The 22,164-nt window shown below is 50.5% G+C and overlaps 1 protein-coding gene across 1 annotated transcript in view; it reads left to right on the top strand.

The window, feature by feature from the left end:
• The first annotated feature begins 285 nt into the window (after positions 1-285).
• Bmp5 (bone morphogenetic protein 5) overlaps positions 286-22,164 on the top strand; it is an 86,659-nt gene continuing 64,780 nt past the window's right edge. Inside the window, exon 1 of the mRNA XM_042696954.1 lies at positions 286-914. Coding sequence (XP_042552888.1) covers positions 425-914 — 490 coding nt within the window. The 5' untranslated portion in view covers positions 286-424. The remainder of the gene's footprint in view (positions 915-22,164) is intronic.

The following is a 22,164-nucleotide window of genomic DNA, read 5'->3' as shown; positions in this document are numbered from 1 at the left end:
GGAGCACTTGAAGAGAACTTGGGAGACTACAGTTGAGGAGAAGAGAAGATCCGCTTTCGTTCATTCCAACCCCAAAGGCCTGCTTATCTTCATTTCACATAGGAATGCCTGGGCCATCTGGTCAAACAAGATTAGCCGTTGCTCGCTACGTGGGTGAAGCACAACCTCTTCACAACTGTGGATAATTGGAAGCCCGAGGTTCAGCTTTCTTAGAAGTGACTACTCCTGACACATTCCAAAATACTTCAAGTAGGACCGGAAAGCCAGTGAGGGTGCTGAGCTCGGAGAGGGCTCTGTCATGAAGAATAGGTAACTTTGTCTCTGCAGCTACTGACAACGTGTCTCCAAAGAACTTAGAATTTGTTTTTTCATATACTAAGTGGACAAGAAGGATTGAAATCTCAACTTTTGCTTTTGGACAAAAATGCATCTGCCTGTGTTTTTACTTGGGGGCATTGTGGGTTTCCTGGGGAGCGGCTGGGTTCTGGTGGCCAGTGCAAAAGGAGGCTTGGGAGAAAATCATGTTCACTCGAGTTTTATTTATAGAAGACTCCGGAACCATGAAAGACGGGAAATACAGAGGGAGATTCTGTCCATCCTGGGCTTGCCACACAGACCACGGCCTTTCTCCCCTGGCAAGCAGGCATCCTCTGCACCTCTCTTCATGCTGGACCTATACAACGCCATGGCCAGTGAGGAGAACCCCGAGGAGCGGGGGTACTCGGTGAGGCCATCCCTGGCAGGGGAGAGCAGAGGGCCGAGAACGGGGCCCACGGCCTCTGCGAGTGGGTGTCCGGGCCACACGCAGCTGTCCCGAGCAGCCCCGCTGACCACCCAGAGCCCCCCCCTCCCCAGCCTGCACGACACCAGCTTCCTGAACGACGCAGACATGGTCATGAGCTTGGTCAACTTAGGTATGTTGTTCTTTTATTTCTTAGTCTGCCTTCTTACCGCACCGATGGTTTCCTGATGGCAAAGTAGCTGCCTGGTAGGTGGTCCTGTTTATATAAAGTCATTTTCTGTAACTCTCCTCTCTAGCTTCTGTTTCCTTTCTTTTACTGACATCATGTAAGGTTGTTTTTGTTTTTTTTGTTTTTTTGCTTCCGGAAACCAAGTCTATACTAATTTATATATATATATATATATATATATATGTATGTATGTATGTTTAATGTGAACAGCTAAAATCAAACAATCATAGTGTGACAGTGTGGGTAGATTTGGGTCTTTTCAGATATTGTAAAACTTTCAACCTCACTTAAATATATACGAATAAAAAGCCAGTGGTCTAAAACAGGGAAATTTATGAGGATAACAGTGCTTTGGGCAAAGAAGAAAAAATACAAATGAACACTTAAATATAGACAGCCATTCCTACTTAAAACCTCTCATGAGGAAGCTGCTACTGTAATAATATTGATACGAAATTTACCAAGCTCATCCAGTACAATAAAGTGTGATCACCAAGGAGTCCAGGATGGGCTTCTGGAATCACATGGAAAAATATGTTAGAGAAGAAGTCTCAATCTAACATTTCTTCACTTTAATGATGAAGGGATGCCGTACCTATTTGCTTTATTCCACAAGCAAGAGAAAGCTAAAGCATGCTATGATGGTCTTTGCCTACGTAGAACTTACTTAATACTTGAGATGGTATTTTTATGTTGAGGTTTAAAGTAGCAATGACAATATTAGTGAGTAATTTTTAAAGTTGAATTTTACTCAATGCCTGGTTCTTTTAAAATACAACATCAAATGATATTTAATGTCTAGTGTTTCCTTTCTCAATGACATTAGGGGCTTACCAACTTAAAATGATTTCACCAAGGCTGTAAGTATTTTAGTACAAACTGAAGGTGAAGGTAGTGCCTTCAGACATTCAAAGGAAAATAACACTAGAACATACCTAATTTTGAAGACTAAAATTTTTACCCACAAACTGAACCCACGGGAAGGAACTGAGAGTTTAATAATGTGCCGTGAGTTTAAAAATGCAATCTGCACTGGCTTAAAGTTAATGTGCTTTATTATGTATTTCAGTTAAAAGTCTCCTCACCTATCGCCTCTTAGTCTTTCAGAGGAAAGTTAGCCCCTGATCTTAGTGTCACGCGGATGTTTTTGCAGTATTTGCTTAATATCCCCTCTTCATTTTTGTTTACAGTGCTGTCCTGGGGTGCGATGCGTAGCCAGCCGCTGGCTCCCATGGTTGGGAGGCGCTCCGAGCGCAGGGGCCGGGCTATTGGTTGCACCCATCAGGTGCTGTGGACCTTTTCTCTCCACGTAAATAACAGGCTCAGTGGGAACTTCTAAATGTAGTCAGTTCCCAACTAGTTTCATTGCTTCTTCCTGCTGTAAGAGTGATGGAGATGTGGCTCATGGAACATTTCACTTTGCAGCATTTCTGAAATACTATTTGCGGATTTCAGTTAGTTTCACTGTCGTCATAGAAAAAAATCCAACTTAGTGTAATTTATGCATTCAAAAAGAAATCACAAGGAATGCCATCTAAAATCTGACAGCAGAATGTGCTATAGTTCAGCCCTGCACTTGTCCTGATAAAATTTTATTTTGACCATTTATAATCCTCTATGTTGTAGAAAGGTTTTAAGTACAATTTTTAAATTTGTATGCCATTCTTTCTGATATGAGTATATAATAAAGGACATTGATCAAGATTCGTTGTACCCATAAACTAACACGATAAACTAAAAACCCAGAGAACAAAGAGTTTTATTCAGTAACGTTTAGAATCTTTTTCTTAAAAAAAAACTTGATTAAGTACTTGCGCTTTTAAATCAATACATTTTCTATTGTTCATATTATCACATAGCGATTCATAAGTTTATGGCTTATACCAAGAAATACAGATTTCCACTGTGGCCTTGAGAAGTAATATTGGTTCTAAACTTTAGAAAACATTACTTCCACCTTGCCCATGTAATTTTAACCCCTCTGTACAGTATTTTCACAATAAAAAAGAGAAAACATTACTTCCTTCTATCATGCTTGCTGAGTAGTGAAATTCTACAAGAAATGTCTGACAACAAAAATGACTGCAAAACTGAGTCTGAGAGTAGGCAAATGTCTGCTAGTAGAGTGGGGGAGAAATGAACCCCGGTTTTATGACCCTAGAAGAAACCTTCACAGAACTCACAGCCAGTCACTCTTGAGAAAAAACAAAAAGATTTAACCTTTGCGTTTCTCCCAGAGTAAACTAGAGCAGAAAGAGGAAGAGGCAGCCAGACTCCCCGAGCCCTCTAGTGAGGCGTCCCTAGCCAGCGAAGGGCTTCACGCTCCAACAGGACTCGGGCATTCTGCTTTCTCAGTGTCTTAGGCGAGGTGGCTGTGGGGGGGACCTAGTGGAGATGAGCCAACCAGCTAACAGCCAGTCGGGGTTTGCTCTGAGGGCACGGAGCTGTAACTGTGAGGTAGGGGTCTGTGGACATCAGCCATCACTGGAGGAATCAAGTAGAAAGGATCTCCTAACAGCCTTTTTGAAGAACGCCTGTTTTCAAGTCAAATGACAGATATTCTGCATTTATTTCCTCCTTCAGGAAGACTTTTCTTTTCCCAGCCTAAGTTTTGCAGAACAAGAACAATCGGCCTTAATCCAAACTCGCATTCGTATTTACTAAGATGTCTTCTTAAAATTCAAGTGAGATTGATTTTGTGTTCCTAAGTAAAAAGAATTATAATTCACTAAAGGCAAAATAAGAGGCAAAGAAACTGACCTAACGCATATAAATATGTAAATATAACATCAAACATGTTACATATTTTACCTTAAAACTACTTTAGTCTGTTTTAAAGAAATCATATAAATGATGAATTGTGACTAGAAACTTTCCACTCTCTCATACATAATTCCTAGGCCAAATTTTGGCAATCATGTATTATAGGCTGGCAGACTGAGCTCTCTCTCTTTTTTAAACTAGAGTTACTGAATATCAGTGGGCTTTTTATTTAGTCACTACTACTTAACTTTGTTAATGATAAAAATAACGTGGTAACTTTTTTTAACAGCTCTTTTTCAAGTGTCTAGTTGGTTGGTGTATTAAACACGTATGCAGATGAAGAGAAGGATTAGATTACATGCCTTTCATACTGAAGTATATTTCCTGTTTACCTAAGCATGTTGTGAGTTTCAAAGAGTCTTTCATAATTGGAAAATAATTTTTTATTAACGTTTCCTGACACTGGAAGAAAAACTGTGCTCATGCCTTAGGTTGACAGATATTGAAGAGGAGTTTGTGTAGAGATCCACCAGGAAATGCTCATCTCCGTAACGTCTCCTGCAGAGCCAGTAACATGCATGTGACATACACAGACACACGTGCAGCATAAATACACGCAAGGCATTCTGGGAGGGGCTGGTTGACTAGGGGTCACCTGACTTTATTAGACAGTGAGTTCCTGGTTATACCAGCAAGGCCAAGGTAACAAGGACTAGTGCTGAGTTCAACAGCAATCACTCTTTCCAAACCTGTGCCTTTTGCAGAGAAGGATGTCTCTGAAGGTAGAGAGTGTGCCCGCCTCCCAGGGACCCGTGCATTGTAAGTGTGAGCAGGAGGTCTGTGGATATACTTGAGGTCCAATAGCTGGCATGGATCCCAAAAGTTAACCATCATTGTTTAATAAATTTTTTTCTTAAAGAAAATTTTAATAGTCATAGGTAGGCAGTTTCAAAATTGTAATAACAAACAACAGCCGGAATTAGAAAGTATGAACACAGAGGCCTGGCCACGTGGGCCTCCGCCCCCGCCCCAAGCCTGGCACCCTGCTGTGTCTCGCCATCTCCCCTCCCTCTGCATTCCTGCCTTCCCTGCTCCACACCCCTGCCTTTCCTGGGTGGCTCACAGAGAACCTGGCACCCACCTCCCTCCCCCACCCTTCCTGGGGTTTGCCTTTGGTCTTCATTTCTTCATGGCCAGAGGCTTAGACCACTTGAAAATCAATTTGTAACAGTTTGAGACTTTGGGTACCATCTCCTGCCTGTTCTTCAATGGAGAAGGTTGGCCAAAGGCAGCCTCCACCCACTGGAGAGCATCCCATACCCATCCCTTCCCCTCCCATCCCATCCCCATCCCATAACATCCCATCCCATAGCATCCCCATCCCATAACATTCCATCCCATAACATCCCATCCCATAGCATCCCAACCCATCCCATCCCATCCCATCCCCATCCCATAACATTCCATCTCATAACATCCCATCCCATTGCATTCCAACCCATCCCATCCCATCCCATCCCATAACATCCCAACCCATCCCATCCCATAACATCCCATCCCATAACATCCCATCCCATCCCATAACATCCCATCCCATAACATCCCATCCCATAACATCCCATCCCATAGCATCCCATCCCATCCCCATCCCATAACATTCCATCCCATAACATCCCATTCCATAACATTCCATCCCATAACATCCCAACCCATAACATCCCAACCCATCCCATCCTCATCCCATAACATCCCATCCCATCCCATAACATCCCATCCCATCCCATAACATCCCATCCCATAGCATCCCATCCCATCCCATCCCCATCCCATAACATCCCATCCCATCCCATAACATCCCATCCCATAACATCCCATCCCATCCCATAACATCCCATCCCATAACATCCCATCCCATAACATCCCATCCCATCCCATAACATCCCATCCCATCCCATAACATCCCAACCCATCCCATCCCCATCCCATAACATCCCATCCCATAACATCCCAACCCATCCCATCCCCATCCCATAACATCCCATCCCATAACATCCCAACCCATCCCATCCCCATCCCATAACATCCCCATCCCATAACATAACATCCCATAACATCCCATAACATCCCAACCCATCCCATCCCCATCCCATAACATCCCATCCCATAACATCCCAACCCATCCCATCCCCATCCCATAACATCCCCATCCCATAACATCCCATCCCATAACATCCCATCCCATCCCATCCCATAACATCCCATCCCATAACATAACATCCCATAACATCCCATAACATAACATCCCATCCCATCCCATCCCATCCCCATCCCATAACATCCCATCCCATAACATCCCATCCCATAACATCACATCCCATAACATCCCATCCCATAACATAACATCCCATAACATCCCATAACATAACATCCCATCCCATCCCATCCCATCCCATCCCCATCCCATAACATCCCATCCCATAACATCCCATCCCCATCCCATAACATCCCATAGCATCCCATCCCATCCCACCCCATCCCATCCCATAACATCCCATCCCCATCCCATAACATCCCATCTCATAACATCCCATAACATCCCATCTCATAACATCCCATAACATCCTGTCCCATAGCATCCCCATCCCATAACATCCCATAGCATCCCATCCCATCCCACCCCATCCCATCCCATCCCCATCCCATAACATCCCATCCCATCCCATCCCATAACATCCCATAGCATCCCGTCCCATCCCACCCCGTCCCACCCCATCCCATCCCGACCCGTCCCATCTGAAGCAGGGCAGAGGTGCAGCCAGGGGAGAATTTGCTTCCCCGTGGGTGGAGACACCGCCACCCCTGCTGTCTCCGCCTCAGCCCCCCAGGGCACAGACCTGTCTCTTTTTTTTGCCTTCATTACTTTGTAACATAATAGGAAATGTGAAGGGGGAAATTTAAAAGGGGAAAATGGAAAGAAAGAATGCCTTCCTAAACATAAATAATACAAATCAACCCTTCAAACAATTGCCCTCCAGTTGATCGAGTTACTGAGGTCCTCGGTTTGACTTTGTTAACTCTCTTCACTTCCCTGAAGAAGTCGTGTCTTCCATCTTTGTGCTGGGAGCAGAGGATGCCAGGATAGACGCATCAGGTAGGATTGTTGGAGGCAGACACAGGCGTGAGGTGGAGGGAGACGGGCGGTCAGCGAAATGCAGTGAAATGTCCTGGAAGTCCGGCCTTCGAGTCCTGCCAGTGGAGTGTGCAGAGGCCTCAGTTTGCCGTGTAGCCGTGTGTGTGGTGTGTGTGGTGTGTGATGGTGTGTGATGTGTGGTGGTGTGTGGTGGCGTGTGAGGGTATGTGGTGGTGTGTGTGATGTGTGATGGTGTGTGTGGTATGTAATGGTGTGTGTGGCGTGTGATGGTGTGTGCAGTGTTTGATGTTGTATATGGTGTGTGGTATGATGCTATGTGTGTGTGTGGTGTATGATGGTATGTGGTGGTGTGCGTGGTGTGTGCAGTGTTTGATGTTGTATATGATGTGTGGTATAATGCTGTGTGTGTGTGTGTGTGTGGTGTGTGTGATGGTGTGTGTGGTGTGTGATGGTGTGTAATGGTATGTGGTGGTGTGTGTGGTGTGTGATGGTATGTGGTGGTGTGTGATGGTGTGTGCGGTGTATGATAGTGTGTACAGTGTTTGATGTTGTATATGGTGTGTGGTATAATGCTATGTGTGTGTGTGGTGTGTGATGGTATGTGGTGTATGATGGTGTGTACAGTGATGTTGTATGTGGTATGTGGTACGATGCTATGTGTGTATGTGGTGTGTGCGGTGTGTGATGGTGTATGTGGTGTTGTGTGTGTGGTGTGTGCCAGGGGCACACAGAAGGCTGCTCGCATCCCCAGCCATAAATCATGGAATAGCTAGCTGTAAGTGCCCTGCAGCTTAAGGAGGAGGCACCCTGTGTGTGCATGGAGGGCTGGAGGAACAAGGGGTCCTTGTTCTGAGCAGTGTCTGTGGGTGCGCTCCGCACCTCCGCTTCGTGTCTTACGGCTGAGCCGCGGCATTTCCCGCTTGCCCATCTCTTAGAATAATAGCCTTGGCCGAGGCACCTGCCGGAGCGCCTAGCTGCTCTGGCAGTGGCTGGTTTCTTTGGAGGGAAGCGGCTTGCTTGGTCTCTGCCCTCAGGTGGGGAGTGTGAGGCTCGGCTCACAGAGCTTGACAGTGAGGTCCAAGTGATAGCCAGTCACCTGCTTCTCCACAGCCCCCTGTAGAAATCACTCTTGGCTTGCACGTGGTTTACCCAATCCAGGTGGAGAGATTATATTCTAGAAAGATAGAAACAAAAACGATTAAAGTAGAAAATGTTTAGAAACCACTTTTAGATCAATTAGAAACTCTTTAGTAGGTTGAGAAGCAAAGAAAACAGCATCAATCAGCCTCCCTGTCCAGAAAGACCCGTCCAGAAAGAACTTTACTCTCTGTTCAGCGTTAAACCACCATGATGCGATGCTTAGATACGGAAACAGCGCATCAGTCTGGAGAGTTTATAGAGATCCTGCCATTTGACAGTTTCTGAGACAGTGACCACCCTTGTTTTCATAATGATAAGTCCTTTCATTTTTCTGCTCATAAGCCATGGGGAGTTGGTGTTGGCTTTACAAGAAATAGTCCTGTATTTTAGAAGCAAATGAACCTAATATATCTTAGATATTATGTTTATTTAATTTCTCTCCATAAGTAAATGTTGACAGCCTATCTGGTTATTGTTAGCCGGGTTTTCTGGAATTGTTAAGAAGAAAATAGCTTACAAAGGTCAGAAGTGACAGACAGAAGCCTGACTTAAATTGTATTCGGAACTCCGGGATAAGTCCAGGTTGGAGAAAAGCCTTGATTTTTGTAAGGTTGGTAAAATCCATCATCTATTGTGTGACATCATGATATAAAGTGTTCAGTGTTCCTTAATAGGTGTAGATCTCATTCCTGGCTCTCCAGTCCTTTCCAGCATCTAACGCTGAGAATGCTTGGCTCCTGCCCTGTCTTCCAGCTGTAAGTTACTATTAAACTGAATTAATTCCTTTTCTGTGTCTTCAGTACGGAAGTAGATTGTAGAGAGGAAGCCAGGACGCCAGATTAGAGTCCTCTATCCTGTTCTTTCTAGCAGTGTGACTTTGAGAAGGAGACTTGAGCTCTCTGTGCCTCTGGCTCTTCACTTGAAAAGTATGGCTAAGGCCAGCCCCTTTCTCCTTGGCTGTTGGATGTATTGAATGAAACACAGTAAGACCCAGTAAATATCTGTTATTGTTGTTAGAATTGTATTTATATCCAACATCTGCAGCACATTTACAGGAGTGGCTATATAATCTGTGAAGCCCAGTGCAGAATAAAAATGTGAGCCCTGCATTTAGACATCATTAACAATTGCAAGACAGTGACCAGGTGTGCAAGGCCCCCTCGCACAGCCTGCTCACGCCACCCCTGCAGGCCTGCCCGTGTGCGGTGTCGGCCGGGCCTCTACCCTGTGGTGTGCAGGGCCCCCTCGCACAGCCTGCTCACGCCACCCCTGCAGGCCTGCCTGTGCGCGGTGTCGGCCGGGCCTCTACCCTGCGCCTCCCGATTTGCTAGCAGGAACCATGTCTTGCTCTTCCTCTCCCTTCTACCACCCTGGCATTGGTTTGTCGTGGCCTGGAAGAGGTTACAGGCACTGATGAAGTCATCTGAGGAGAGTTTAGCTAGTACCGTGATGCGTCTGTTGTTGTTGGCTCGACTTTATAGCAAGCTGCAGGGACAGCGTAGGCCCTGGACCATGGAGGCTTCCGTCTTCCGCCCGGCCAAGGGGTAGATGGGGACCTGGGACCTTGAAGGAGACATGTCTACAAAGATGTCTGGATGGGAACTGTGGCTTTGCCAGACGCCATGCAACCAAGCTGTAATACTCAGCAAGGGGGAAGACCAAGGACAGAGCCTCTGTCCTGCTTTTCTGCCATATTTTCTATTTGTTGACCTTCACAGACAGCCACAAGGTCAGAGACCCCCTTGGCACAGCTCCTGAAGGCCTGCCTCTGGTTCAGAGGCAGAGTGGCGAGCAGTGCAGGGGGGACTGTGAGACCCAAGTTACAAATGTCCAGCAGAAGTGGGTGCATGTGAATCAGACGCTCAGTCAGTAAGAGTTCTAGACTGATCCCAACATCAGTGCAAATAAGGGATACATACTTGTACTCTTGTCTTACTTTTATGCTAAATTTCAAGAGAGAACCACAATTTATGATAGGAGATAATTAGGAATTGAAGTAAAATGATTTTTTAAAAACGCACCATAGTTTACTGAAAAATTATGTAATTTATATGAGTCAGTAATTTCAGTTAATACAGTGTGTGCATATATATCTATGTGCATATATATGCACATATATACACATATATACGTATATATGTGTATATATACATATATAGGTATATATACATATATATGTGTGTGTGTATATATATATATATATATATATATATATACACACTTAAGTCTTTAGGACTGGTATAAACTCTGCACTACCTGAAATGATTCAGTACTCCAGGTTAAAGCTCTTGAATGCTGGGAAGAATTATAGGATGTTCTAACAGGCATTCTTTATATTCCACAGTTAGTGCTGCAAGTAAAAATAATGTTAGCGTAGGGTGAACTGGGATTATTGTCTTTCTTGTTTACTACCTTCGCTGTCTCCAGGCACTTTTTGTGAGTCAGGAGACAAAATTTAGTGGAAGAGCAGACATGCCAGCTGTTTGGCTGTCATAAATCAGCCGCCGCTGGACCTCCAGGCAAGCACCATCTCTGCCCTTTGACCCCAGAGGAAGCAGAGGCTTGCATCCACGCAGGGTGGCTTACCTTCTCCCTCAGCTGCCGGCGATGAGCCTCCACACTCTCCTGTTTCCTCTGTAAGTGTTCAGAGCAGAGGCAGGGAGAGTTCCACTTGAAGATTATGTGGTTCCTCTGTCACGCGGGAGGGAGTAGGAGCCGTGGATTAAGTAGGTGCTGTGTGGACGGGGAGGCCGGCTGGTTCATCATCACCAAGTGCTCCAGTGGGGTTTACGTGTAAGGGCTGCAGAGTCCAGTTGTGCAGCACATCAGGGTTGAATTAGACAGAAAACTGTTTTGTCTCACACACACACACACACACACACACACACACGGAGATTATGATAGAGAGATAGTGTGGGTATGTGATGAAGCATTTCGGAGGCCTGCAAGCCTACATTCAAGGAAGGGAGAGGAGATCTCTGTTGAGGTCCTAGGCCTTGGCTAACAAACACCTCACGTTTGGAAGATGCACAGGACGTTCCTCTACCCAAAAGCAAATGAATCCTGAATTTCACTGGTGATCTCCAGGTTGGCTGTGAAGGGTTCTCCCGGCTAGCACCAAGTTGCCAATAAGAGCAGGCTTTGGAAGTAGTGGCTGGGGCTGGCCCAGGAGCACGGGGCCGCCAGGAGCAGGAAGGTTTCTCACCTGTGGTCCACATGCAAGGCGCGCAGGAAGGTCATTCACGGCTGCATCTTACCTTCCCTCACCTATGCCCAGAGATAAACAGTTTTCCTCTGTGTGTGTGTGTGTCTATGCACACATATGCACCCGTTGGGGAGAGAAAAGGGTAGGAGACAGAGGCAGGGCAGACAAACTAACCACCAATGCTTAGCATGAATGATACGGTTGATAACATCGAAAAAAATGACACCCAAAACAAACCTGGTGCCGATTCGCTGATGGTCACCACCAGGACTGGGAGTTCTGACAAATGCTGCAGATCTCCACTGTGGACAGTTACCATCCCTACGGCTCACCTAGAAACTGGAAAAGTTACCAAAAGACACTGATAGGACTAAACAAGCAGAAATAAACCCGAAGATTGAGACAACAAATCTCTTCACCTTAAACCTCCACCTAGCGAGGAAGAGGAGGAAGGCCGCACTCCAAAAACAAGCACCACAATTATAGTGTAAGAAGTTAATTGGGGCTTCAAAAATGTAAGACTTTCATGACTAAACATTATATACATAAAAAAGTATAAATCAATTCTAAGACCAACCAATTCCTCAAGAAGAAGAGAGATGTCATCTACAGGTTACCACCAATCTGACTAGCTCTCACTTGGCTCTTTTTTGGGTCTTAACCAAAACACAAAAAAATTGAATTTGAAATAAAAAAGTAGTTAATTACTAAAGGAACAGGAAACTTACTAAGCTTTATACCAAGTCATAATGTAGATGATAAGACTCTCCAAACTGTTACAACAGCTTGTAATGCTTTACTAGTAAAACAGGATAGAATTTGGGATGAGCAGCATTGATGTCCGGACGGAGGGTATACAAGCAAGCAGTTCAACCACATACAGTCACCTGGTTTGCTGTAAGTGCATGCTTCCAAATGAGAGCGGAATCAGCGTTTAATTAACCATCATCTTTATTTCAAAGCACTCACGGGAAAATATCTGTTCTTGGAATGGAAATGGAAAATTCTTGGAAACAAGATAGCTAGATTTAGCTAGATCACAAGTGAGGTAGCTCTCAATTTGTTTTAAGAATAAAGGAAACAATTTGAAAGCTAACAACCAATTTGATTAAGAATGTTTACTGGACCGAGTATAAAACATAAATACTGGCTGACAAATGTATAATGAGCTTACATAAATTAATAAAGTCGTAATTCCTTATTAGATAAAAACATCAAGTCTGTACTGACATTTGCTTGAGCTCCGCTGAAGGCAGGGATGACTTTCACATCTGTTTTGAGAATGAATCACAAAATGCCTGAGGAGAAATGAACCAATATTCCTGTTAGCTTAGTATCCGGGAAGAAACTTTTTTCCTATCCTTCTTTGTATGTTTTCCTTCAGTATTTTTGCAAACCATAGGCATCAATCTACGTATCATCAGTCTATAAATCTATCAATCAGTATTTTTAAATGTCTACACCAGTATTTATTTTGTAAATTTCATGTAAGTTCTAGAGTTTTGCACTGATACTGTTTTTCACTTATTTTTAGATGTAGCACCTACAATTTACCAAGCTAGTTTTAACCTTGCATGCTTTCTGAATTGGGCTGATTTCAAGAGTAGGAACAAACGTATACACAGAATAGCATTTCTAATTTATTTATTTTTAGTATGAAATGCTTGGCACATTAAACATTTCTTTGTTTTTTGAGCAAAAGAAAGTGTAAAAGTTAATACCATTCCATCTAGAATTTACTGAAAAGTTAATAAATCTTCGCCTTTCTTCTAGACTCATGCATTCAAGATATCTTTGTGATGAAGTATACTTCTCCAAAAATGGACAGTCCAAATCTAAACAAAACAAGGCTTTGCATAAATCATGATAGGAAGTCACAAGAAAAGGCAGAAATTCCCTGCAAACTCCAGGCTCTGGGAACCCTTTGAAGTCAATGCTTTGGTGCCCATCCCCCAACCAGCACATTCCAGCTCCCTGGGGCCTGAAGCCCATGGTCCCACAGATGCCTTCCACCTAGGGAGGACCCCCAGGACTCACCCAGGGCGTCTCCTGCCCTGCCTGTCTCTCAAAAGCTCTGACCCCCCCCCCCCCCTCCCAACACGCACAGCACAATCTCCAAACAACATTACGCTCTCTGCCCAACCTTCACTCTCTGTCTTAACACAAGGTCAGCCCCTGCAAGAAAAAGTAGCACCAAGGATGGCTTCCGGGCTTAGAATGAGGAAGGAAAGTGGCAGGCAAGGCCCATAGCTTCCTTTTTCCTTGTTCTATTAAAATAGTGCACAGTTCTAACATTTCTCTAAGCTTTGTGCTGTAAGGAATATTAAAGATAAGACAGAAACGCCTTTAAGATGTGCCTCACTTATCCCAAGTTCAAAAGATAGTGCTGGAAATAGCCACCTTTTATTGGTCCTCAGCTATGCAGGCTCCGAGAGCCTGGTCACTGTGCACCGTGTGATCATTTAAGCCATCCTGAAGTCCTGCGTCCTATCCTGATTTGCAGATGAAGGATTTGAGCCCTGGGATGCTGGGATAAGGAGATGGCTTCTTCATGGAGCCAGGCAAACTCTGCATACATCGAATAGTGACACATACATGTCCACAAAACAGTCGATGGGCACACAATCATAACTTATAAAATGTGGGAGTGCCATGTCAAACAAGCACAGGGGCCAGTACTTTGTGGGGGAAGAGCGGGAATACTAGAGTAGGCAGAAAAGCACACAAAATGAAGCCTCCCATGGCAGGATGTATGGCATTAGTAGGCAGAAAAGCACACAAAATGAAGCCTCCCATGGCAGGATGTATGGCATTAGTAGGCAGAAAAGCACACAAGATGAAGCCTCCCATGGCAGGATGTATGGCATTAGTAGGCAGAAAAGCACACAAGATGAAGCCTCCCATGGCAGGATGTATGGCATTAGTAGGCAGAAAAGCACACAAGATGAAGCCTCCCATGGCAGGATGTATGGCATTGGAATTGTGTGGAGGGGTGCAAATTTGAGAGGATGCATTTGGGTGAGGGTTGGGGGGGTCGTAGCTCTGTGTGTCGTCTATCTTCGATCCGTCTATTTAACATCGATCTAATCATCATCTCCATCACGTCTAAAAGTGTGTAAATGCATGTTATAAACATGCACACTTATACATGCATAAGCATACAGACATGTGTGCACTCCTTGACTTTTGCCATGGTCATTCTAAGCCATTAATAAGTCATCTCATCCTGCAGCAACAATGATAAACATCATTAGTAATCTCCATTTTAAAAACAAACACAACAAAGCATAGGTAAGTCCAGGAAGTTTGTAAAGGCTGTGCAGCCTAGATAAAACCAGGCAGGTAAAACCCAGATGTATGAATCCTGGTTATCCAAGAAAAGGTGTTGCTTTTGGGGTAGGCTTGAAGTTCGGTCTAGGTTTAGGTCCAAAACAAAAAGGGAAATACAGCTCTGTCAGACTGTAATTAAGAAAACACATGCAACAAACTTTCAGGACTGCAAGCTCAAGGAAGAATAAACATCAGAAAATGTACTTCAAATTTGGGGCTTTATGGATAGACCAGTCACAATCAGGAATAGACAGATGCAGTTCCACGCATGCCGAGAAATCTAGAATTATCTTTGTTTTCTCCTTGTGATTTAAGAGATGTCTAGAGAGCCATCAGGAGCGTGAGCGCAGGCTGCCTGTGTTTGAGCGTAATTAATGAGCGCGTCCCGCACTAATTATCCGGGACTCCCGGAGGGACTCTGGATGCTTCCTGTCGTCCAGAGGACAGAGCCCCCAGCTCCTTCCCCGCTCTGTCACACAGGCCCTCCCTGTGACTGCTTTTCTGGCCAGCACTCCTCCTTTTCTCCAAGCGGCCCTGCAGATCAGCAAGTCCGCCGAAGGTGGGAGCCAGGGACACACCAGGGCTGCTCTCCCTGCCATCCGCCTGCCACCCGTGTCCTGCATGCTCACGCCCTGTGTGTGCGCGCGTGGGGTGTGTGTCACGCATGCAGGGCACAGTGTGGTGCGTGTGGCGTGTATCTCGTGGTGTGATGCGTATGGTGTGTATTGTGTGCATGCTTGTGCTTCGTGTCGTATGGACAGGACCCTGTCTTACAGGTGTGCATGCTTGCACGCAGAAGAAGGCACTTAGGAAGCCTGACCTGGGGCACACGCGTCTCTCTTCCCAGCCCCGGGCATTACACTGCCCAGTGGAGCATGAACTCTTCCCGAGCAGGGCCGTGGGCGCTGCAGCCGCTGGCGTGTGGCAGCTCACAGCGCGCAGTCTCGGAGGCAGCACGCAGCTGGCCGGAGCTCGGAGAAGGGGAAATGCAGCGGACAAGCGTTGCCTGCAGAGGGGTGCGGTTAGTCAGTCTGCAGGGAGCCACAACCTCGTGGCGATGTGTAGGTTAAAGGTGAGCCGGAGTGAGCCCGCGCCTCCGATATCACATGTCTCCTCTCACATGTGAACGAACAACAGTGAAGGACAGGCAGGCAGGGGCTGTGGGGGGCGGAGGGGTGAGGGGGCCGGGCAGGGAGAGGCTGTGGGGGGCGGAGGGGTGAGGGGGCCGGGCAGGGGGAGGCACAGGGGCTGTGGGGGGTGGAGGGGTGAGGGGGCCGGGCAGGGAGAGGCACGGGGGGTGTGGGGGGGGTGGAGGGGTGAGGGGGCCGGGCAGGGAGAGGCACAGGGGCTGTGGGGGGTGGAGGGGTGAGGGGGCCGGGCAGGGAGAGGCACAGGGGCTGTGGGGGGTGGAGGGGTGAGGGGGCCGGGCAGGGAGAGGCACGGGGGGTGTGGGGGGGCGGAGGGGTGAGGGGGCCGGGCAGGGAGAGGCACAGGGGGTGTGGGGGGCGGAGGGGTGAGGGGGCCGGGCAGGGAGAGGCACGGGGGCTGTGGGGGGGGCTGTGGAGGGGTGAGGGGGCCGGGCAGGGAGAGGCACGGGGGCTGTGGGGGGGGCTGTGGAGGGGTGAGGGGGCCGGGCAGGGAGAGGCACGGGGGCTGTGGGGGGGGGGTGGAGGGGTGAGGGGGCCGGGCAGGGAGAGGCACAGGGGGTGTGGGGGGGGGGTGGAGGGGTGAGGGGGCCGGGCAGGGAGAGGCACAGGGGGTGTGGGGGGGGGTGGAGGGGTGAGGGGGCCGGGCAGGGAGAGGCACAGGGGGTGTGGGGGGGGGGGTGGAGGGGTGAGGGGGCCGGGCAGGGAGAGGCACAGGGGGTGTGGGGGGGGTGGAGGGGTGAGGGGGCCGGGCAGGGAGAGGCACAGGGGCTGTGGGGGGTGGAGGGGTGAGGGGGCCGGGCAGGGAGAGGCACAGGGGGTGTGGGGGGGGTGGAGGGGTGAGGGGGCCGGGCAGGGAGAGGCACAGGGGGTGTGGGGGGGGTGGAGGGGTGAGGGGGCCGGGCAGGGAGAGGCACGGGGGCTGTGGGGGGGGTGGAGGGGTGAGGGGGCCGGGCAGGGAGAGGCACGGGGGCTGTGGGGGGGGCGGAGGGGTGAGGGGGCCGGGCAGGGAGAGGCACAGGGGGTGTGGGGGGGGCGGAGGGGTGAGGGGGCCGGGCAGGGAGAAGCACAGGGCTGTGGGGGGCGGAGGGGTGAGGGGGCCGGGCAGGGAGAGGCACGGGGGCTGTGGGGGGGGGTGGAGGGGTGAGGGGGCCGGGCAGGGAGAGGCACAGGGGCTGTGGGGGGGGCTGTGGAGGGGTGAGGGGGCCGGGCAGGGAGAGGCACGGGGGGTGTGGGGGGGGTGGAGGGGTGAGGGGGCCGGGCAGGGAGAGGCACAGGGGGTGTGGGGGGGGTGGAGGGGTGAGGGGGCCGGGCAGGGAGAGGCACAGGGGGTGTGGGGGGGGCGGAGGGGTGAGGGGGCCGGGCAGGGAGAAGCACAGGGCTGTGGGGGGCGGAGGGGTGAGGGGGCCGGGCAGGGAGAGGCACAGGGGGTGTGGGGGTGTGGAGGGGTGAGGGGGCCGGGCAGGGAGAGGCACGGGGGGTGTGGGGGGGGCGGAGGGGTGAGGGGGCCGGGCAGGGAGAGGCACAGGGGGTGTGGGGGGGGCGGAGGGGTGAGGGGGCCGGGCAGGGAGAGGCACGGGGGGTGTGGGGGGGGCGGAGGGGTGAGGGGGCCGGGCAGGGAGAGGCACAGGGCTGTGGGGGGCGGAGGGGTGAGGGGGCCGGGCAGGGAGAGGCACGGGGGCTGTGGGGGGGGTGGAGGGGTGAGGGGGCCGGGCAGGGAGAGGCACAGGGCTGTGGGGGGCGGAGGGGTGAGGGGGCCGGGCAGGGAGAGGCACAGGGGGTGTGGGGGTGTGGAGGGGTGAGGGGGCCGGGCAGGGAGAGGCACGGGGGGTGTGGGGGGGGCGGAGGGGTGAGGGGGCCGGGCAGGGAGAGGCACAGGGGGTGTGGGGGGGTGGAGGGGTGAGGGGGCCGGGCAGGGAGAGGCACGGGGGCTGTGGGGGGGGTGGAGGGGTGAGGGGGCCGGGCAGGGAGAGGCACAGGGGCTGTGGGGGGGGCTGTGGAGGGGTGAGGGGGCCGGGCAGGGAGAGGCATGGGGGGTGTGGGGGGGGTGGAGGGGTGAGGGGGCCGGGCAGGGAGAGGCACAGGGGGTGTGGGGGGCGGAGGGGTGAGGGGGCCGGGCAGGGAGAGGCACGGGGGCTGTGGGGGGGGTGGAGGGGTGAGGGGGCCGGGCAGGGAGAGGCACAGGGGCTGTGGGGGGGGCTGTGGAGGGGTGAGGGGGCCGGGCAGGGAGAGGCACGGGGGGTGTGGGGGTGTGGAGGGGTGAGGGGGCCGGGCAGGGAGAGGCACGGGGGGTGTGGGGGTGTGGAGGGGTGAGGGGGCCGGGCAGGGAGAGGCACAGGGGCTGTGGGGGGGGCTGTGGAGGGGTGAGGGGGCCGGGCAGGGAGAGGCATGGGGGGTGTGGGGGGGGTGGAGGGGTGAGGGGGCCGGGCAGGGAGAGGCACAGGGGGTGTGGGGGGCGGAGGGGTGAGGGGGCCGGGCAGGGAGAGGCACGGGGGCTGTGGGGGGGGTGGAGGGGTGAGGGGGCCGGGCAGGGAGAGGCACAGGGGCTGTGGGGGGGGCTGTGGAGGGGTGAGGGGGCCGGGCAGGGAGAGGCACGGGGGGTGTGGGGGTGTGGAGGGGTGAGGGGGCCGGGCAGGGAGAGGCACAGGGGGTGTGGGGGGGTGGAGGGGTGAGGGGGCCGGGCAGGGAGAGGCACAGGGGGTGTGGGGGGGGTGGAGGGGTGAGGGGGCCGGGCAGGGAGAGGCACAGGGCTGTGGGGGCTGTGGAGGGGTGAGGGGGCCGGGCAGGGAGAGGCACGGGGGCTGTGGGGGGGGGTGGAGGGGTGAGGGGGCCGGGCAGGGAGAGGCACGGGGGCTGTGGGGGGGTGGAGGGGTGAGGGGGCCGGGCAGGGAGAGGCACGGGGGGTCAATGGTGTACTCTGTCCCTACACAGGAATACGGATAGCAAAAGGAGAGGGCCCACGGGGAAGGTGGAGAGAGCGGCCTGCCCGGCCGCAGGATCTCACAGTGAGACCCCGCGGTGTTACTAATGGGTGCCCAGAACATGGGAGCGTGAAGCAAATGTGGAGCACGTGTGTCTCCCCGGATGGAGCAGGGCATGTGGCAGCGGTCTGTGCTCTGATACAAAGCGTGGTCAGGCGGGACAAGGTGTGCCCTTGATGAGCTTGGAGGAGCTTGCACGCGGGCGCCGTGAACTTGGCTGAAGGGGCTCTCACCTCTCGCCTTTTGCTTTCTGTGGAAAGGGAAACCCTCGGCCTCCTGGGTCACGTGATGCCCAGGTCACGGTCAGAACCCTAGTGTCGTAGGGCCAAGAGACCAGAAATCACACAGAAAACCATGTGGAAACGAGGAAGTTATTTTATCTCCAGGCAACGAAGCCCACACAGCCTTTCACAGACCGCAGAGTGAATTCCAGCGCCCCCATCACCAGTAAATATTTAGGAAACTCCCACGACATCCAGGGCCTGTTTTAAACACTGGTGTCACAGCAGCGCACAAGGTAAACCAGTCTTGTTTCTTTCTCACTGTGGTGCTGTCCTTCGTCTTGCAGCTGGACTTACACAGGTGCGTATGAACGTTACGGTGTGTACGTTGGATGTATGAATTGGATGAAGAGATGGAAGTATGAGCCACTTGCCAGCCTGTGCCCCCTCCCCCACCAGGCTGTGGGGCCTGGCTTTTGTGTTGGTTATGACTTCGCCGTCCTTTGACCCTGGAGGCCAGACAGCAGTGACGAGTTGGTCCGTCAGCAAGTGGGAGTCAGCTTAATTTTTTTGGGGGGATATTTATTCTTACATTAGGGTGGTCTTCCAGGAAACAGAACAACAAACAGGACATTTTATAAGCAGTGTTAGCCCAAGGATACACAAAGGAAGCATGCTGGTTCACAGCAGAGACTTCTGACCTCACAAGCAGGAGCTGTAAACGTAACCCAGCTACAGGAAGAGTTTGGACAAGGAGAGCAAACAAGAACTTCTAAGATTGTCTTAAGAAAATAATGATCGCTAAAGAACCCAACTGCACGTGTTGGAAGCATCTGTTCTTCTTAGGAAGAGTGACTGGAACATAGTAAAGTGTTCATGGTGAGGATGCAGCCATGCTGCCGCGGCCTGGAGACGCCATCTTGCCTAAACTGCTGTGAGCGTGGCCCTTCCCTGGGTGACGTGCGTGTGTCTGCAGTCAAACCCGCGACTGAATCTCCTCTTCTACTCCACTGTCAGCATCCAGTCTCTGAATAATACATTGACGAGTGAAACGGAGGCAGGAAGTAACTTCAGGACAGACCTCTCAGGTCACTGCCGCAGGTGGCCCTGCCCTTGTTGAGTTCGCATGATCTACTCGTATTTCAGCTAAGTTCCTGTGAAGCTTCTTCTAAAGAATGAACAATTTACCTTCAATAAGATCTGGTCTGCTGGGCCTTTCAGATGCTGTGTTGGGCCTCAGATTAGTGGGCTTAACTCATTTTCACGGAATTCCAAGGCCCCACGAGTTTCCAAACTCTGTGGGATCATACCACTGCCTCCAAGGTCTTCCATGCGTAGGAAGAGGTGTTGGGAAATAGGGAAGGTTCTGGAATGAGAAGGGCCGCATTTGTGTCTGTGTTCCTAAATACCTTCTAAAAACCTAACGAGAATGAGGTTTGAAAAGTGGTTCAGTGCACATTTTTTCAAGAATACTGACCTGGGAAAGCTTGATAAACAGAGTAGGAGGGCTTACAGCAGCACAAGCTCCATGCCACAGATTTGCAGAAGGCCTATCCCCTCTACGCGCAGGAGAGAAGCCAAGCCTTGCTGCATTGTTTCTCAGGAGTTCCGTGGTCTGGTCTAGTCATGAGGCCCAGCCAGAAGGGGGCTGACCAGCCAGCACACTGTGTACACTATCAGGAAGTTTAGGGCAGCCGGGCATCTGTCCCTGGGGCTGGCAAGAGAAGAATTTGGGCAAGACATGAACATAGTAAAAGTGATAGGAATTCGATGGCGGAGAGCGAGAGCAGGTGGTGTAGACAAACCACAGGCAAGGCAGCGGGCCAGCATACCCGCATCTTTCTTGTCACAGAGCTTGGCTTTGGCTCAGACGGAGAGGGAGAGCCTTGAAGATGGCTTTCTGATTGGCGGGTCTCCTTTCTGTTTCTTGTAAGGCTCGGGTGCCGAAGACTCAGCGTCCATCCTCAGCCCCTCATCCCTCTGTCCTTTGCACTTCCTTGTGCTTTTGTGGCCCCTGGCTGCTTTTGGTCGTGGGTCAGGTTTTGTTTTATCAGCACATGACATCTGTCAGCTGTGGAGGCCAAAATTCCAGCAGCATTTTCTACTAAGGACCGTGCATCCGCTTTCTAGCAATCCAGCCTCTTGTGTTAATGTGGATTTACATAGTGGGCTGGCAGAAAACCTGAAAACCCCAGCACCCAAGGACATGCATAGTAGATGGGATACCAGCCCGGCTGTGGGAAGCCCCGTTGCGCACGGAGGAGCAGCGCTGCGCACGCACGCCATCCATGGGTACCTCACACCACCAGCCTCCCGGGGCCTGGCTACACTCACAAGGGAGACCAGGGCTCGTTTTAGGTTCCAGGTGAATGCGGTGTGTCGTGATTCATGCACTTACAGATGGAAGGTCGTTTGTGTGGTAGACAGCTTGCTTTTCATCGTCTCAGCCTGTCGGTTTAGTTGGGAAGCACAGGTTCCTTGGCAAAATCGAACTCTCACGACTCAAGTCCGTTGCGGTAAATATGGCAGCCCTGTTTCCTATTCCGCCCATGTGCGGGCAAAGAGAGCTGCGTAGCTCTTGCTGCATGTCCTCTGGAGGATTTCAGGTTTTAGTAAGTTTCAAATCACAGGCAGAGCAGCATTTGTTTATGGTTTTGCACACGCACAGGAAGTACTAAATATAAGTGACAGTCAGTGTGTATGGTGAATTACGCTTGAGTTATCTGATATACACAAGGTGCCATTTTTTTCCCTCTGCTTTTGAAATGAACTGAAATGAATTAGATGTGACAAAGCCAATACGACCAAAATGTAGATTTTTAGATAAACATGTAACTCTCGTAGGGATATTTGGCTGGTGGTGAGCTGCATTACTGCTTTCTAGGTAAGGTTGAATTTTTGAATATTTCATCTACATAAGATCATCAGAATTATTCTGGAATGTTTCCAAAGTGCTTATGGCAAAAGTCCAACTGTACTTACCAGATTTTAATGATCAAGAAATGAAATTTTCACAAGTAAGGCGGTGCTACCTACTCTTCCGGTGGTAAACTCAGCTCTCCTGCAAGGATTCTACCACTTGGTCCAGGCCCTTGATCCTTTTGCTTTCAACCTGTTTGTTCAGAGAGGGTTTGGGGTTACTTTTTTCTGAGCTGGCCTTGAGCAGGATGCCTTTGCCTATGCCTCCAGAGCTGCTGGCGTGGTTTGTAAGACACTAACTTTTCCCCCACTAACTTTTGTCAGAACTGTCCCCGATC

This window comes from Dipodomys spectabilis, unplaced genomic scaffold (assembly GCF_019054845.1).
Source record: "Dipodomys spectabilis isolate Male_0828 unplaced genomic scaffold, ASM1905484v1 ptg000213l, whole genome shotgun sequence".
Taxonomy (NCBI): domain Eukaryota; kingdom Metazoa; phylum Chordata; class Mammalia; order Rodentia; family Heteromyidae; genus Dipodomys; species Dipodomys spectabilis.
The sequence above is the reverse complement of the archived record's forward strand: the minus strand, read 5'-3'. Positions and strand labels throughout refer to the sequence as shown.